General features: G+C 46.1%; 1 protein-coding gene across 2 annotated transcripts in view; it reads right to left on the reverse strand.

Moving 5' to 3' along the window:
- MYLK3 (myosin light chain kinase 3) overlaps window positions 1-19,480 on the reverse strand; it is a 557,372-nt gene that overhangs the window by 485,804 nt on the left and 52,088 nt on the right. The window contains exon 1 of one of the 2 annotated variants that reach the window (XM_078668255.1): window positions 3,908-4,033. The exons of the other annotated variant lie outside the window; for it this stretch is intronic. Coding sequence (XP_078524381.1) covers window positions 3,908-4,000 — 93 coding nt within the window. The 5' untranslated portion in view covers window positions 4,001-4,033. Of the gene's footprint in view, window positions 1-3,907; window positions 4,034-19,480 lie in introns of those variants that run through there. 2 annotated transcript variants of the gene reach the window in all.

Below are 19,480 nucleotides of genomic sequence, written 5' to 3' on the forward strand. Positions count from 1 at the left end.
GCAGTAGGTCGCTGGTGCAGCCACTGTGAAGAGCGGGACGGATTCGCGCCTCTCCTGGCGTTTTGTGGCCTGTGCTTCTGCTGGGCTGTGTTCCGGGCCTGTGTCCTCGGCTGAAGCCGCGGTCTGTCCTGCGCGCTTCCCCAGGCAGGGAGCGAGGAAGGCGGCAGCAGTCCGGCGAGAGCTCCGGTGCGTCTCAGGAGCGCCGATTGCACTCAAAGTCGGCCAGCAGGCCGGTGGCGACGTCCGGTGTTGGCGCCGGTGAATTTCGCCGACCGCAGGCGGCGATTATGCGGATAATTGCCCCGGGAAGGCAGGCCTGGCGCGGAGCTTCACTCCAAGGCGGCCATTCCCGTTGCGTGCGTAGCCACGCCCCTTCTGTTTCTTCATTACGGTTCTCGATATGCTTGATATTTTCAATTTTCCATGGGGCACTAACCTTGAATACCATAACGTGCACGTCCTGCACCGTTAATTAGTCAAACTTCTAAGTCCTCAGTTGACTCTCAGTTCCCAGTCTTTTAGAGGCAGTAACCTATTGGGGTCGAAATATAGGACCTCCAGTTGGCGTCTCGAAAGTCCGCGCGCCAAATCCTTTCCGGCAAGATAAATCTTGCCGGAAATAGTCTGCTTGCGAAATAACGAAATAAACAGAAAAACGAATAAAACGAAAATTCTTGATTCTGGACCTACTCCGTCCATTACTGCAAACTGCCCATCGTTTACATTCTAAAGCACTAATCTGGAAGAATGAAAGCATTCGTATTAATGGACAAGCACTTTTCTGGCCTGAATGGAGCTTGAGAGGAATATTAATCTTAGATCAGCTTATAGTAGGTGGTAAACAGAAATCTTTCGAGCTTCTCTGTGAAGAATTTGATCTTCCTTTACATCAGGCTTTGAGATATTTACAACGTCAACAGTCTCTGAAGAGATGTCTTGGCCCTCCCCCTTGGACATTACAAACTTCGCCGATTCTGACTTTTCTTTGCACTTGGGGCCGACATAAAGGTGTCATGTCAGGTTTATATAGAACTCTGATTAACCATTTATACTCACAGCCACTTCTTACTACTCTCCGTGATAAATGGCAGGAACGGCTTCATATCACTATAGACAAAGATACCTCGCCAGACATATTGGAAGACCTGGATAAGGGCACTCGTGAAGCACGAATGAAGTTCTGTGTTTTTAAAACATTACATGATTGTTATTGGACTCCCTTAAAGTTGCAACAAGCTGGATTATCATCTCATTCTAGGTGTTGGAGATGCTCTGGATCTAATTGTGACATTCTACATATAATTTGTGAATGACCCTTTATAAAACAATTTTGGTTACAAATAGGAGCTACACTACTAGAAACTTTTCCTCTTACACTCCCTCTAACACCTGCCCCTATTTTGCTACATAACCTTTGAAGTTCTCCTACTATTTCACGACCTCAGAGTCGACTCTAACACACTGCACTTTCTACTGCTAAACTATGTGATTTAAGACTATGGCAATCACCTAGTCCTCCCTCCAAAGAGGATTGGATGGTTGCGATGATGCAGACAGCATCATATGAACAGGTAATATATAAGATGCAAAACCAAGAAAAATATTCCAGCAGGTGTGGACCCTTTTTCTTCGAGATTCCTGAAATTTTAATTCCCTTTTCTTTTCTTTCCCTTCCTATATATAGCTTTTTCCCTTTTCCTTTTTTCTCCTTTTTCCTTAGTCTATATTATATTACAGATGTATATTTGTCACATACTGATTTATGATTTACTATATTGTATTGAGTGTATACCCTGTGAAATTGTCTATCTATAATCTCCAATAAAAAATAAAAGCATTTAACTACCTTAAACAATTTGGGAGAAGCCTCATACTATTTCCCAGAAGTCACATTTAAATCCTACCAAGTTTTAAGCAATTGTGTAGGATCAGACCACCCAAACTTTCTACGATTCACCACTAATTGTTCCAGCACAATCTATGGAGGGAACCTACATGTCTCTCCCCCTCTGCAATGTTGCTTTTAAAACTCTCTCAGATAAAGTCACCACGCCCATCAACCAGATTTGTATTTGTCGCCCAAGCCAGGTACTGTCACAGAGCAAGTGGGTAGAAACTTCTGAATTTGTAGGTAAGGCACTTCAGTATTGAGCTACGGTGGCAGAGGCGGAGGCTGGAAACCTCTCAGAACCCCTCTCCAGCCTCCTGTGTGTAATGGCTTTCACTGGATGGCTGGTGGAAGCTCTCAGATTTCCCTGTTGGTAAACTCTAACCAAGGCAACTGTAATTATGCGATTTGGCGGCTACACATTTTCCAAACTTTTGGTTATCTACACCCACATAATCCATCATTTACTGCATAATCTACAGACTTTTTTTATGTTTCCAGCTCAAATGGGTCAAATTCTACAAAAAATGCTCCACAAGTTTCTATGAAGTGGAAGCAGTGGCGGTTCCTCTGCTAAGGCGGAGTTTATTTTGAATTTTTCTCATCTTGGCAGCCCTACCCCCCACTCGGGCCCCCACCCGCCCACCACCCCAGTTCAGAGGCAGCCGCCACTGAGTGGAAGGCCGCTTGCAAAGGTTGACTGGTCCCCTTGCTGCTGCTTATTGCTGTGTTTGGGTGTTAAACATACTAATGAAGTGAAACTTTTGCCAAGACAATGTTAACCTATGTAAAAATGACAAAATATTGAAGTAATAGAATCATAAAATGTGCTGTATTATGCTGCATAATTTTCCTTTACTTGCCACCTAATTTAGCCACCCCTGCTGCATAACTTAGACCTTCCCTCACGTATAATTCCTGTGGCGCTGACCGTGGCCCATTTACATCATGAGACCCCTGTGCATATTAAAGACGATGGCTAGTACGTTGTTCTACAAACTGTAGCACTATTCGGTCGAATATCCTGGTTTGATAAAACAATGTAGATAAAAATAATGTGGGCACAAGATATGGGTACATTTACGAGTTACAGTACTAGACAGTGCATAAAAAAGAGCGACCCTATATAGGCACATCCCATTTTAATTACGGATACCAATGAGGTACCTTTTTCATATAGCGCTAAATATCAAATCTCTGCCGTTTCTCAGTGCTATAGGTTACAGATGTTACTACATCACAATTTTTGATACTCAATTGACTCACCTCGCAAGGATATAAGGGTTCGCTGTGTCTAGATTCGAACTTATGATCTCCTTTGTCACTCAGCAGCAAAAGGTAAGCTCACGGAGCCATCCCACGGGCGAATTGTCTGGTCCAGTGTCGTCCTAAGCTAACATCAAAACGCCTGCCTACTCCAGCTACCTCACCCTCTAGTTATGATTTGAAAACAACTTCTATACGATACATTTCAACATAAATATTTAGTGACAGAGCTATCTGTGCCGCTAGGAAGTGTCATCTTTATCCGTCCTTAGTGGTGACAGGTAGACAGAAAGTGGAGTTATAAATCACCTTTCGTAAAAAAGATTCTAACATAGTCACAGTGAAACATATTGCCCATTATATAAGAAACCCAGACTTGGCTTGTTCTCATAATAGTTTAAAAAGTGACCTAGGCCATAGTATTTACTTATTCTCTGCAATTGCATTTGATCACACTGAATACATGAATGTTGCTATGGTATAACATCAGCGAAATCCTAAATTAAATCTCCATACCTATGCAAAGCAGGTCCAAGCTGGAAATGTAATTACCATTCTACTGAAGCAAAATTAATAACAATATGATTGAAGAGGTTTTCTCCCTAAATCGCTCTTGAAATGTTTTTGTTACGTTAGCATGCGCGCTGCTCCCATTGGTTTCAGTCATAAAACACTTCTCACGCGCTGGGCAGCCGACGCCATGTCCGGGCGTCATATACATAGCCCGGAAACAAACTGAAAATGAGAGCTCACCGCGAATCTCTTGATGTAGTCGGAGACGGAGAACCCTCCCGTGCTGAGGTGAATGGACCTGTGGAGCGCGGATTTCTGAGTCAAGGTCCCCATGTTCTCCAGATGGCAGTGCGCCCAGCCTGCCCCAAGTCCTTCACTGAATTAAGAGCACAGCCTTGATGGAGCTTGTTAGAATGGCGGCCTTGGGATAATGCTGGAATTCAATCTTATCAGACACTAGAGCAGGCATTTCAGCCATGCCACCTGCTTATCTGTGATACTCCGTAGTATCTCTGAATCCCTGCAACAAGCTTCCTGTGGCGCTGATATGCTGCCGCTACTTTAAGCCATTGACATGCAATCAGTGGCGATGGAAGACAGCCGAGTTGTCTGAACTTGCTGTCCCATGAATACATCATTTTACGTCATTGGATAAGTGTTGGTTCATAGTTCGCTGAAACACCAATGCTGTACGTTTTCTCTGGAAGTGAACTCAGGGGACAAATATGACCTCCATTTTCCATGTGTCAACAACAAGGATTGCCAAATAATTTGCCTTTTAAAAGTCAAAGCATTAATGTCTTGATTTCAAAGTTGTTTGGTGTTTAGTTATTGGAAGATTGTGTGTGGCAGTGGTGGCTATCCCATCACCATTGACATCATTGATGACATCACTCCAGTTGCTCATCACGGAGGCGAATGGACTCCGCTTTTGCTATACTGAGCAGGCTAAGCATGCAGGGATGGCCTAGTATTCTGCCCACCTTCCTCCAGAGTACGCCCAGCTTGGCCTCTGAAAATCCCAGCGGGCTCGGAGCGTAGAGCCTAGTTAGGGGTCTTCAACAGTTTTACTTCCCAAAAATGTCCGTTGCTCTGTTCAGAGGAGCTAAAATTTAAATTAATTGATAAAGATGAATAGTATTACTGCAACTATATGTCTTTACAAAGAATAGAGAAGAAAATATGCCGATGTTACCCACAAGCAATACAAAGCATAATAACCTGCGGTCTATTGAATATGAGTTTTAAACGCAGTAGCCAGCGCATGCTGGGCATGATTCAGAGTAGGGGTGAGGAGGCCAAGACCTGCACTCTGAGCTTAGTGTCTGCCACTTGGGCTATGGGCCCAGCAACATTCACGCTTAACACAGGGCCCAGGCTAGGTCCGTCCTTTCACCCAGAGCCCTCGGAGTTTAAGTAAAATGTGCAAAATAAAAACAACTGAAATGTGCTAGTTCTGGTGAGCACTGCAACCATTACTCCTACTGGTGGCACTGCTTATGACCTCACCACTCATGATGTCACAAATGAAGCTATGGTTGAGTTGCGTAAATTAAAAATAAAGCATCAAACTCCAGCATGTAGTGATGAAGGCAGACAAAGGTAAATTCAAGTTGTTTTTATTTATGGCTACACGGTAGACAGGACCCAACAGCAAGCTTGCCATCCCACTTCAACCATCCACCGGCTATTTAAAACCTGCTCCTCAACAGTGAATGCTACCTAGCAACATTAGAACAACTGAGATAGAATGGACAGAGAGAACTAAGAACTCTCTGCTCCCAGCACTGAACAAGAACATGGGCACAGCATATGAGCACAGTATAAGAATACAAAATAGGAGTATTTAAGATTTTATACAGATCAGAATATACTTTCAAGCTAAGATTTTGGGGAGGGTTTTAATGTTTGTGTAACACGTTATATTTTCTAGTAAGTAAAGAGTCATAATTTCTCTTCAGTGAATATTTTAGAGTATTTAAAAGGTACACTTCGGTCTGAGACCAAAAGAAGAAATCACAGTGCACAGGTGGAGGAGATGAGCACTGTGATCTTGGAGCAAAGCCTTTCACCACAAAATACACACAGCTCTGTGCACTCTGAACTGTCTGTGCACGGACTTTGCCTTTGGAACCATGGCCTAAGTCACACCTTGCATCTAGTCAATCTGGCCTTGGTGCCTGGTTTTTAATTAAACTTTTTTTTTTATTACAGTTTTTTTACTGTAATATTTTTAATGTACATTTTTTTTTTTAATCAGCAAATGCCTATAATCAATCAGGGAATTGTAAGCACGCCACTCACCCATAAGGGTCTCAAGGTGCTGAGGGGGGGGGGGGGGGCTGCAGATCTGTTTAGCCAAAGAGCCAGGTCTTGAGGGTCTTTCTGAAGGTAGAGGGCATGTGTGATGTCTGCTGGTAGCTCGTTCCAGGTCTTGGCTGCAATGTGAGAGAAGGATCTTCTGCCTGCTCTGGCTCTGTGGATGCACAGGGTTTCAGTCAGTGTGAGGTTGGAAGATCGGAGGTTTCTTTTGAGTACGTGGAAGTTGATTCTGTCGTTGAGGTATTTGGGTCCATTCACATTGTTGTGTAGGTATATGTTGGCATGAGTGAGCATTTTGAAAGTGACTCTTTTCTCCACGGGGAGCCAGTGGAGACTTCTTAGGAGTTGACTGATGTGTTTGTGTCGGGGGATGCTGAGAACAAGTCTAGTGGCGGTGTTCTGTATTGTCTGGAGTTTGCGGAGTGGGAACTTGTTGATGCTGGGGTAGAGTGCGTTTCCATAGTCCAGTCTGCTGCTGAGGAGTGCATGGGTGACTGTCTACCTTGACTCAGGGGGGATCCACTTGAACACCTTGCGGAGGGTGTTGAAGCAGCTGGAGGTGACGGCGTTGAACTGTCGGTTCATGGTGAGTGATGAGTCGAGTACGATGCCGATGTTCTTGGCATGGTCTGAGGAGGTAGGTGGGCTTCCGAGGGCGGTCGGACACCAGGTGCTGCTGTCCCATGCAGACGGAGTGATACCGAGGACGAGGACTTCTGTCTTCTCGGCGTTGAGCTTCAGGCAGCTGTTGGCCATCCAGACTAGCGACATCTTTCATTCCTTTCTAGAAATTGAGTTTGGCAGTGGTGGGGTCTTCGGTGAGGGAGAGGATGAGCTGGGTGTCGTTTGCGTAGGATATGATGTTGAGGTCATGTTGTCGGACGATGGCTGCGAGGGTGGCCATGTAGATGTTGAAGAGGGTGGGGCTCAAGGATGAACCCTGTGGGCCTCTGCAGGTGATTTCGTGGGGTCGGAGAGGAAGGGTGGGAGTCTGATCCTTTTGCTTTTTCCGGTGAGGAATGATCGTATCCAGTTCAGGGCTGTTCCTTGTATGCCTGCGTTGTGTAGTCTGGTGACTAGTGTGCAGTGAGAGACGGTGTCGAAGGCTGCTGATAGGTCGAGTAGGATGAGGGCTGCGAAGTGGCCTTGGTCCAGGAAGGGTGCAGATGTCATCTATGGCGGCGAGTAGGGCGGTCTCTCTGCTGTGGTTGCTTCGGAATCCGGATTGGGTGAGGACGGCATTCTCTTCAATGAATCGTGTCAGTTTGCTGTTGACTGTTTTCTCTGCAACTTTGGCTGCGAAAGGGAGAAGCAAGATGGGCCGATAGTTCTTGAGGTCAGTGGGGTCAGCTGTCGGCTTCTTGGGCAGAGGTCTGACTTCTGCACGCTTAGAGTCGTCTGGAAAGGTGGCTGTTTTGAAGGTGGTGTTGATGGTGTGTTGTAGTTCGGGTGCGATGGCGGCCGCGGCTCTGTGGTAAATGTGAGGGGGGCAGGGGTCGGTGGGGGCCCCTGAGTGGATGCTTTTCATTGTCGAGGCGGTGTTTCGGCCGCGATTGGTGTCCAGTTGGAAATGGTGGTCTGGCTGGTGTTTCGAGGGGCGGGGCCATCTGTGGCACCTGGTGGATGGCATTTGAAGTTGTCGTAGAGGTTTTTGATCTTGAGGTGGAAATAGGTTCCAAGCTTGTCGCAGAGGTCTTGGGATGGGGTGATGTCTGCGGCTTCACTGCATGGGTTGGTGAATTTTTGAATGACACTAAAAAGTTCCTTGGAGTTGGCCAGGATTTTGTTGTGGATGAAGTTCCTTTTGGTGGCTCTGTTCTGGTTGGGGTAGCCTATCATGGCGTCCTTGTAGGTGGTGTGGTTTTCGGTTGTCTTGGTGTTTCTCCAGTTCTTCTCCAGGCGTCTGCAGGTGCGTCTGGCTTCTTGGAGAATGTTGTTGTTGAACCAGGCGGCTTTCCTGGGGTGTTGTCTGTCAGAGATCAAGGTGTGGAGTTCTCTGACTGTCATTTGCGTCGGGTGCCCAGGTGTGGTTGTCTCAGGTGAGGGTGGAGTTAAGTTGCTTGTCTGTAACCTTCCTCCAGTTCCTTTGTGGTGGGTGATGGAGCGAGGGTGAAAACAAAAAGTTTTGTATACCCCTCGTGAAATTGCCTTTCCATAACTGTAATATGTATTAATCGTGTGGTTTTAAAACTAACCAACGTAGAATATAAAGCACACACTCAAATACACGTGGGATACGAATATGCTTGTGTTGCAAATCATAATCCATTATGTGAAACTGTTTTACTGATATAGTGCGGAAATGCTATAATCGAATAAAAGGCTATGCATGAATGCTTCCTAAATGTGTAATTGTGGCAGAAATGATGGGGAATGATAAGAAAACAATGCATAATTGTGGCTTTACAGCTAGGTAACCACTAACAGGGTGAATATAGAATGGGGGGAGGTAAACAGAAGGGGTTTACTTCAAAATCTAACGTTTCATTGTGTTTGTTTCTATAATAGTTCCCGTTATGGCCCATGCGGCTTAGTAAAGGGGAACATCCTTTTCAACGCAACTTTTACCACGCAGTGCTGTTACAACGCAGGCTTTACCACGAAAACCATTACAACGCATTGCACTGGGGGGCGCTCTAGGATAAGTAATAGTTTAATTTACTATCCAACACCTTCCCTACTATCCACGGGGACTGGAGTTGGAATAGTAAATTAAACTATTCACTATCCAGCACCCCCCAAAGCAATGCGTTGTAATGGCGTGCGTGGTAAAACTTGCGTTGTAACAGCATGCGTGGTAAAAGCATGCGTTGTAACAACATGGAGGGTTTGCGAGACTCCAAATGAGTGTCCTTCCACGCATGCGCGACTGTGCTCGAGAGATGTACAAGCAGCCTGTGCCTGTGCAGCTGATGTCAAGGTCAGCGTGGCCTGAAGAGCAGAATGGTGCCAAGTCAAAGATGTCCGTGTCATGAGCCTGGGAAATTATACGAAAGTGACAAGTTAAAGGACAAGGGTGAAGGAGTGTAATAATGAACAATCAGAACCTTATTGTGTACGGAGCCATGACTAGGCGGAAATATGGACAATGAGGAGATGAGGGTATCCTCATCCACCCCTTGAACGGACCAATGAGAATTGAATTTGGACCCTAAAAGTTTCAAATTTTAGATAGATAGTTAGGGAAAAAGGGTATAAAAGAGGTCATTCGGAGGAGAGAAGCGAGCGTGCTTTTGAATTATTTTTCGCACCACGACATGCTGTCGGACTGATTGGTGTTTTTCCTTGGTGCAAAGACTTTGACATTTTCTTGACTTTAACTTTTGATGGGGACGGAGTCCTGATGGGGGGTGAACATCGAGAAAGAATAGAGAGGCTGTTTTGGGGAAGTCGTCTGCTTTAAACCTGATTCTCATTGCCGAGAAAATTTGGTAATAGGTCTTTGACTTATATTTCTGAACTATTCTGCTAATAAATGTAAGCTGTTTGAATATAAACTTCTTTTTCTTTAGGTGAATTTATAAAATGTTTGTTGGTATTCGAACTTAAAAGGTTAAACAAAATAAGGTCATGCTAGGAGATTAATCTTTAAATAAAAAAAATTTAAAAATGGAGAATTAAGCTGGTCTTGTTGTCCATTAGTTAACTTTTACTAGCTGATCTGTTGACCAAAACAGTGGGGTGTCTTAATGTTTTCTTGAAAATTAAACTATGGTAAAATCTAATAAACTGCAGATGTATATAATGTATAGAATTTAGATTAAATAGATGAAGTAGGATACTCCGCTATTTCAGCGACTCATCCTCTGATTTTGGGAGCAGGGCAATTTGTGTGAATGAGTGACTCGCGGTGTTATGGGCCCTACCGACGAGTAAAGTACGATTGCTCCTAGGATATATATAGTGAAGGTTTGGAGCAGCGCTGGATCATGGGCGTGGGGCTGGTTTGGGTGCCTTGGGTTTGCAGATGGCGAAGTGTAAGCAGTGCTGGTCGGTCCATGGCAGCTGCGTTGTGTGGCTGAATTGGATGCTGTTTCTTGCCGCGAAGATGGGGTCGAGGGTGTGTCCTGCTCTGTGGGTCGGTGTGTTGACGAGTTGTTTAAGTCCGATGCTGGTGAGGTTGTCATGAAGGATAGTGGAGTTTGGGTCGCTGGGGTTGTCGAGGTGGAACTTCAGGTCTCCAATGAGTATGTAGTTTGTTGAGGTTATGGCATTGGGTGCGATGAAGTCGGTGATGGTGGTGGCAAAGGGTGTTCAGGGGCCAGGGTTCTGTAGACGAGGTTTCCTCGGAGTGTGGCTTTGGGGGTGGTCTGGATCTGGAAGTAGAGGTGTTTGGCAGAGGGGAAGGTTTGGCTGGATGTGGTGAGGCGGAGGGTGCTCTTGTGGGCGATGATGAGGCCCCCTCCTGGGTGGTTGGGCGGTCTTTCCTCTGGATCTTGTATCCATCTGGGATGGTGGTGCTGATGTCGGGGCGGAGGATGCATTGGTCTAGGTCTCTGTGAAGAAGGCGATGTTGGGAGACAGAGTCGAGGAGGTTCCATATTTCTATGGCATGTTTGTGTACTGAGCGTACGTTGAGGAGGATGCATTTTAGGGTGTCGCTGGTGCTGGCGGTGTTGGAGGCCGGGGTGGCGCTGAGTGTCTGGTGGCAGTGCAGGTAGGAGAACTGGCCGTGGGTTGTGTTCAGCGAGGCCTATTGGCATTCTCGAAGTCTTCCAGGGTTGAGTGCGAGGAGGGTGGTGATGTTATAGCGATGGGTAGTGGGAGGTCCAGGGTTCCTGGCGCTGGCCACAATCGGGTCACGGACGGGCACAGACGAGCTTGCATTTGGTGAGCCTTCAGTGTGCCGGTGGCGAGCCCGCTGCGAGTCGCCATTAAGTAGGGGATGTGGGGGAAGGATAGGCTGGGAAGCGGGAGCGGGGACATTTTGGGGGGAATTCCAGGGGGGAATTCCAGGGGGGAGGGGCCGCAGGGGCAGCAGCGACGAAAGGAACAGGCAGGCAAGAGAAAATAAAAACAGTGGTGGAATTAGAGCAAGTCACAGATGGGCACAATAACAGTGGCACAACAGGGAAAAATTATTGAAAAAAACGTCTGAGAAAGGTTACGGTGGATGCAGGCAGTCTGGTCCCAGTTGAAGTGGGCAGCAGGAGCAGGTAGCAGTCTCGAACCTCCCAAGAAGGAGGTTGGGGTCTGGAGGCAAGAGAGTGGACCTAGACCGAGGGTCTGATTATAATATTGCGATTTCCTTGATCTGTTGGCCCCATAGAGCACCTTCACTATACTTCAGACTGTCACTGTACCTAAAAAAACAATGAAAATACACCCATGTCTTATCTGATTTGAATAGTTCTTACTTTTTCAAAGTTGGTTTATCCTCAGATCCAGATTTATGAATGACATAGAAATACTGAGGAATAACTGAAGAATGGAGATGCTATTCACTGAGCTTGAGATGTCATTAAGAATACCAGGGTGCATCACATCCCAGTTATTCACATTTTACTCACCTGTAATTTGAGGTTGTATATGACCCCGTTCCCCAAATTATCAGCCCCTGCCTCCAACATGTACATAGGAACAGAGGATTAATGGAAGCTCTCTACACAACAGGCCATTTATGGTAAAGTAACAACACAGAAAGTCACCTTGCAGCACTGCATTACAGGGAAAGGACAGGAATGACCACAAGCAAAAGTTCCACATATATTTAGTCCATTCTTTGCAAGTGATGTCCGAAAAAATCTTTATTTTTCCTTTTTCATAGAAAATGACAGACCGGCCAATGCATTTCGTCCACTACATGTGGACTTCGTCAGGGCAAAAGTTCGTCTTTCTGGGTATGGTTCCCGAAAACGATCCATAATTCAGTATATTCGGACCATGCAAATGCCTGGTATAGATTTCAGCCATTTATTTAATGGGGACCCATATGCTTAGGGGCATATAATTCCCATCTCTCTTCCTGAGTATCAAGCAGAGCAGCACCTGGATCTGTGCTATCACCCGTTATTTTTCATGAAGAGACGCCAACTTGGCAGATGGGTGATAGCCCGGATTTAGGTGCTGCTCTGCTTGATACTCAGGAAAAAAGATGTTCTTGATATTTTGAAGATTAATAAAGAAACTGTTCTTGGGACTTCTCATAATAGCTCCCATGTTATTTCGGTAGTGGAGAAGAGTTTATTGGGATTGACACCATTGAACTATGTGTTTAACGTGAGAAAGAAAAAGATGAACAAGCTCTAGAATACAATTGTTGGACTCTTCAGGCACTCCCTTTTGTGTTTTTTTCTGTTTAAATTGATCTATGGTTTTAGAATAGTTTGACTATTAGAGGGTGAGTGCCTACTAACATACCATAAAAGACTAGCAATTGTGCAGCTATCCGTAGCCATAACTACTCTTGCTCTGGGATTATTTGTGCTCTGACTGACTGGCTGGCTGGCACAAACACTTTTCCATTGCTACCAGCATTAAAGGGTTCAACGTGCTGTTCCGGCAGCTTCAGCAAAATGTGGCCTCTCAGGCTGATATATTTTTGCCACATGCCTCTTAGACTTTGAGGCAGACTTTGGAAACCCAAAGAAAACTGGGATTGGGTTTCCAAACACTGTGGGCACTTGTGGGTTCACACGCCAAGATGTAGAGTTAGCAAACCCAAAAGCAGTTGAAAATTAAAAATACAAATATTATTAATAAGAAACATATAATTAGAAATACATAAAAGAAAGCAATTCTCCTAATTGGAAGTCTGTTGTAGGTGGGGCACAGATTGCATTTGTTGTAAATGTTTATCATTTGCAACGGTTGTGCAAATTGTGGAATTTTCTTGGAAATCTCCCCTTCCCCCCAAAGAGCGTAGTGGTGGGTACAATTTTTACTCGAAGACTTACCGCCTAGGCAGTGTAACTATGGCAAGAAAAACTGTTAAATATAAAGCACAGCTTCCTTAGGCTTAAATAATTTAAATCTCATTAGGCTCAACACAGTGTGAGAGATGTTTATGAAACAAGAGTTCCTTGATATTATATCAAATGCAAAGTCCAACACTGCTATGGCGCAGTAGGGGTAAAGTGATGCCTACAGAAGAGCCTATTTTGGTAATTGCGAACCAGCCTGGGTCTGCATGGGTGCATAGCTTGGCCAAAAATCATGTCCTGCTCCCATATGTCCTTTGTATAGCATGATGGCAATGCACAGTGGGTTATGTGCATTTTGAGGCTCAGCACGAGGCCTGGCTGAAGGGAAGGCCCTATACAACCAATGCCATAAGTGGGTATTCTTATTATATAGGGGATTCCTGCAGCCGGCCCATTCACTCAATCCCTGCAGTTCTCGTCCAAATGCCATGTACAATGGATCAAGGCCACACAGTGGCTGAAGGACAAGCCCTGACTCCAACTCCTGCAGCCAATGATCGAAGCCTCAAAAACTCTGGGTTCTGTACTTGGCCGAAGGCAAGCTGCTATGTGAGAACAATACATTAGAGCACATCACACAGCAATCAATGATTTCAATGGCGAAATGGTATGTGATGTTATGACCAGAGGTGTGGAATGTGAGGTATAGCTGCATAGCCAATCATAACGTACGAATTTAGTGTCTTTTCAAATTCAAATTGTATCTTTAGCATAGCCCCTTCGCTGCACCGCAGCGCTAAGGGGGCGGGGGGGCGCGCGGCGCTCACACGCTGGTGAAGGAACCGCTCCGTTTCCAGCCTCGGGTGAGCTGTGCTGATGACGGAGCGGTTCCGTCATGGCCCTGCCCGCTCAATAGAACGCGACGCGCAGGCGCGTCAGGCGGGCCATGACGGAACGGCTCCGTGATCAGCACAGCGCCACCGCGGCTGATGACGGAGCGGTTCCGTCATCAGCATCGATGCGGTTAACTTAAACTGCGCGTTTTTTCTGGGAATTTCTGAGGTCTTTTTTGAAACATCACTAGAAGATTCTATTTTTGTTGTTTGTGCTAGTGTTTGTTTAACGATGAATAAGTTGGTGTATAACAAGATAGAATTGGGAAATTGATGACTGGTGAGACCACCTGCCTCCTTATGATAAATCAGTGATACTCAAAGTAAGGTCCGAGCCGTATGCGGCCATCCTGACCTGTACATGAGGATACCTGATGAACAGCAGCACTGGGCAGCTGTTTATATGACTGAGAACTAACTTTCAGAAAGATGTTAAATAAATGGGTAAGCTTTTATTTACCGATTAACTGATGTAAAAGAAAAGAAGCAAAGAGGGTGCCCTACATCATTTATCTTTTGGAATACTTTCATTTTTAAAGACATCATGCAAAAACTTGTTAAAAACTGACTGAGTTTCTTTAACATTGAAAACGTGTATTTCATTGATATGCAGAAGCGTTTCATCTTAGTACATCTGAAAATAAAATAGTGCATTTAGAAGTATTTCTTAAAATTGATACTTTTCAAATATGAACGGAGAAACATGTATGCCTCCCCTAACCCTGACAACAATGCCAAAAGTGAGCTAGCAGGCAAGTCGGTTGTCAAGTAGACCCTTCTGGGTGTTCTGAGTTGTTATTATAGATGGCCAACATTACATTATTTAATCAAAAACAAATGAAGGTTTTGTACATCTCACGTCATGGAGTCATGTATTTCAAGGTGCTCTTATATGTATAATGAAGAACAAGCATTGAAAATGCAATAGGTCTCGCAATAGAAGAGTTTGACATTTTTCGTTTTGCAAATGGATGAGTGGCGTTGCGTGGATGAGTGGCGTTGCGTGGATGAGTGGCGTTGCGTGGATGAGTGGCGTTGCGTGGATGAGTGGCGTTGCGTGGATGAGTGGCGTTGCATGGATGAGTGGCGTGTGTGAGTGGCGTTGCGTGTGTGAGTGGCGTTGCGTGTGTGAGTGGCGTTGCGTGTGTGAGTGGCGTTGCGTGTGTGAGTGGCGTTGCGTGTGTGAGTGGCATTGCGTGTGTGAGTGGCATTGCGTGTGTGAGTGGCGTTGCGTGTGTGAGTGGCGTTGCGTGTGTGAGTGGGGTTGGAATGCAATAGGTCTCGCATTAGAAAAGTTGTAGTTATTGGTCTTGTAAATGACATATTTTATTTATTTTCCGTTGTTAAAATTGCTAAATTGATGGCTTTGTCATTTACAATCCCAATAGTTATAACTTTCGCGAATGTGACACCTATAACATTTGGAATGCAACATGTTTTGTATTTACGTGACTTATATGGCAGCTCTCGTCGTTATGCTACATCTCTAGAGAGCAGGAGAGTGCAGCAGGGGAGAGAAGCACAGCAATGCAATATGTCTCGTATTAGGAAAGTTTGAGCTATTGGTATTGTAAAGGACACATTTTTTATGTATGTGCTTGTTTTTAAAATAGCGAAATAATAGCTTTGTTATTTACAATGCCAATCGTTTTATCTTTCGCAAATGTGACACCTATTGTAACACAATATGTGTTGTGAGGGTGAGTGAGGGTGAGGTGTTGAGGGTGAGGGGGTGAGGCGTTGAGGGTGAGTGAGGCTGAGGGTGAGTGAGGGTGAGGGGGTGACGGGTTGAGGGTGAGTGAGGGTGAGGGGTTGAGGGTGAGTGAGGGTGAGGGGTTGAGGGTGAGTGAGGGTGAGGTGTTGAGGGTGAGTGAGGGTGAGTGAGGGTGAGGTGTTGAGGGTGAGTGAGGGTGAGGGTGAGGCGTTGAGGGTGAGTGAGGGTGAGTGAGAGTGAGGGTGAGTGAGGGGTTGAGGGTGAAGGGTTGAGGGTGAGTGAGGGTGAGGGTGAGGGGTTGAGGGTGGGTGAGGGTGAGGGGTTGAGGATGAGTGAGGGTGAGTGAGGGTGAGTGTGGGTGAGGGTGAGTGAGGGTGAGGGTGAGTGAGGGTGAGTGAGGGTGAAGGGGTGAGTGGGGGTTGAGGGTGAGTGAGGGTGAGGGTGAGTGAGTGTGAGGGGTTGAGGGTGAGTGAGGGTGAGGGTGAGTGAGGGTGAGGCTGAGGTGTTGAGGGTGAGTGAGGGTGAGTGAGAGTGAGGGTGAGTGAGGGGTTGAGGGTAAAGGGTTGAGGGTGTGAGGGTGAGGGGTTGAGGGTTAGTGAGGGTGAGGTGTTGAGGGTGAGTGAGGGTGAGGGTGAGTGAGGGTGAGGTGTTGAGGGTGAGTGAGGGTGAGGGTGAGGGGTTGAGGGTGAGTGAGGGTGAGTGAGAGTGAGGGTGAGTGAGGGGTTGAGGGTGAAGGGTTGAGGTTGAGGGTGAGTGAGGGTGAGGGGTTGAGGGTGAGTGAGGGTGAGGGTGAGGGGTTGAGGGTGAGTGAGGGTGAGTGAGGGTGAGTGTGGGTGAGGGTGAGTGAGGGTGAGGGTGAGTGAGGGTGAGTGAGGGCGAGGGTGAGTGAGGGTGAGGGGTTGAGGGTGAGTGAGGGTGAGAGTGAGTGAGTGTGAGGGGTTGAGGGTGAGTGAGGGTGAGGGTGAGTGAGGGTGAGGGTGAGTGAGGGTGAGGGTGAGGTGTTGAGGGTGAGTGAGGGTGAGTGAGAGTGAGGGTGAGTGAGGGGTTGAGGGTGAAGGGTTGAGGGTGTGAGGGTGAGGGGTTGAGGGTGAGTGAGGGTGAGGGTGAGGGGTTGAGGGTGAGTGAGGGTGAGGCGTTGAGGGTGAGTGAGGGTGAGGGTGAGTGTGGGTGAGGGTGAGTGAGGGTGAGTGAGGGTGAGGGGTTGAGGGTGAGGGGTTGAGGGTGAGTGAGGGTGAGGGTGAGGTGTTGAGGGTGAAGGGTTGAGGGTGAGTGAGGGTGAGGGGTTGAGGGTGAGTGAGGGTGAGGGGTTGAGGGTGAGTGAGGGTGAGGCGTTGAGGGTGAGTGTGGGTGAGGGCGAGTGAGGGTGAGGGTGAGTGAGGGTGAGTGAGGGTGAGTGAGGGTGAGTGAGTGTGAGTGAGGGTGAGTGAGGGTGAGTGAGGGTGAGTGAGGGGTTGAGGGTGAGGGGTTGAGGGTGAGTGAGGGTGAGGAGTTGAGGGTGAGTGAGGGTGAGGGTTTGAGGGTGAGTGAGGGTGAGGGTGAGTGAGGGTGAGGGGTTGAGGGCGAGTGAGGGTGAGGGTTATTGAGGGTGAGGGTTGAGGGTGAGTGAGGGTGAGGGTGAGTGAGGGTGAGGGTGAGGGTGAGTGAGGGTGGGCGAGGGTGAGGGTGTGAGGCTTATTGAGAATGTGTGTGGGTGTGTGAGGATGTGTGAGAGTGTGTGAGGGCGGGTGTGTGAGGGTGGGGGTGTGTGAGGGTGGGGGCATGTGAGGGTGTGTGGTTGAGGTCATGAGGGTGAGTGAGGGTGTGTGAGGGTGAGTGAGGATGTGTGAGGTTGAGGGTGTGAAGGTGTGTGAGTGAGGGTGGTGGTGGGTGAGGGTGTGTGAGTGTGAGGGTGTGTGAGGGTGTGTGAGGGTGTGTGTGTGAGGGTTAGTGAGGGTGAGTGTGTTGTAAGGGTGGGGGGGTGAGGGTGGGTGTGAGTGAGGGTGTGTGAGGGTGAGGGGGTGTGAGGGTGTTTGTGTGTTGTGTATTTGTGTGATTGTGGTGTGTGTGCTTGTGTGACTGTCCCATAATTATATTAAAGTATTTAAGTGATTGCGTTCTAGTTTTTATTTTGAATCCCGTACTATTTTGATTGACGTCCGTGTCAGCCAATGAGATTTCAAAATCCTCTCACGTTGCGTAACAATTTACTCGCGTCTAATTGGAAATCCCCATATTGTTGAAAGCGGGTCCCGTGTAAGGAGTGTTGGCTTCGTTGTCTGTTCCGTGCATCGTTCGACAGGTAAGTTGTTATTTGTTGTTTGTTTTGAGTGTGTATAGTGTTATGAAATATTCGATTTGTTGTTTCCTATTAGTTTTATTGGCATAGTAGTGTCTTTGTTTTGCAACGAAGGATGTTTATTTTGAATTGTCGGCTCTTTATGTATGTAATGCATTGTATCCTATTGTTCAGATCTAATTTTTAAAATGGTTGCTTTTGGTCAGTAGTTGTGTTAATAATTAGAGCAGTTTATTTTTTTTTGTGTGTAATTGTGTAGTATGTTGTATATGTGCGTGAATAATTTATATTGTTTCATCTCTACGTTCTGTTATTTCAGTTATTATTAAATGTATGTTTGTATAGCTTTTTATTTTGATGTGTATTTAAATTTCGTGCTGTGGTTTGTGATACTTCCTCTTCTTTAATAATTAATGCAATGTCTCCGCTTTGTGTTACGATGTATTTTTAAAGCAATATTGTCTTGTTATATATGCTTTCTCCATGTTGCTATCAGAATTTTGACTTATGTCCACATTACTGTAGAGTAGGGAAATTCTTTTTTTTTGTATATTGGATGTAATTTCGTGTGAATAAATGCTCGTGTTATATGCGTACGGCTTTTTGTGTAACTCTTGACAATTGTGTTTAATCCGTCCCATTCCCCGGGTGAATAATGCTTATTTATTCCCCCAATAAAAAGTAGGCTGTTTCACATTTGTGTTTGTACATCCTCGTCCTCGCTTCCTGCCAGAAATTTCTTCGTTGTTTTGTTGGTGTTATCTTGTCCGAATAATTTTTGTTTTGTGACCTGAAGCCTGATAAACATCATTGCATGCTGTAGCTCACATTTGTTTTGTGACGCTAAGAGACCTATGTAATGTTTATTGATGCTGTTAGCGCTGAATCCAAGTTGCGTAATATGTTTCTTATATTTGATGTAATTCCGTGTGAATAACTGCTATTGTTATATGCGTACGGCTTTTTGTGTAACTCTTGACCATTGTGTTTAATCCGTCCCATTCCCCGGATGAATAGTGCTTGTTTATTGCCCCAATCAAAAGTTGGCTGTTTCACTTTTGTGTTTGTACATCCTCGTCCTCGCTTCCTTCCACATATTTCTCTTTGTTTTGTTGGTGTAATATTGTACGAATGTTTTTTGCTTTTTGGCCTGAAGCCTGATCAACATCCTTGCATGCTGTAGCTCACTTTTGGGAAGTATATTTTGTGTGTAACGTATCTGATGCACTACTCCGTAGACCCCCTTTTTTTTCCCGTCCTAAAAGTTGTTTATGTCTATGAAAATGGCATAATATTCATCAATTTGCAGAGTGGGTGAATGATGCAGAGTGGGTGAATGATGCAGAGTGGGTGACTGAAGCAGAGTGGGTGACTGAAGCAGAGTGGGTGACTGAAGCAGAGTGGGTGACTGAAGCAGAGTGGGTGACTGAAGCAGAGTGGGTGACTGAAGCAGAGTGGGTGACTGATGCAGAGGGGGTGAAAGATGCAGAGGAGGTGAAAGATGCAGAGGGGGTGAAAGATGCAGAGTGGGTGAAAGATGCAGAGTGGGTGAAAGATGCAGAGTGGGTGAAAGATGCAGAGTGGGTGAAAGATGCAGAGTGGGTGAAAGATGCAGAGTGGGTGAAAGATGCAGAGTGGGCGAAAGATGCAGAGTGGGTGAAAGATGCTTAGTGGGCGAAAGATGCTTAGTGGGCGAAAGATGCTTAGTGGGCGAAAGCTGCAGAGTGGGCGAAAGCTGCAGAGTGG

This window comes from Lissotriton helveticus, chromosome 12 (genome assembly GCF_964261635.1).
Source record: "Lissotriton helveticus chromosome 12, aLisHel1.1, whole genome shotgun sequence".
Lineage (NCBI taxonomy): Eukaryota > Metazoa > Chordata > Amphibia > Caudata > Salamandridae > Lissotriton > Lissotriton helveticus.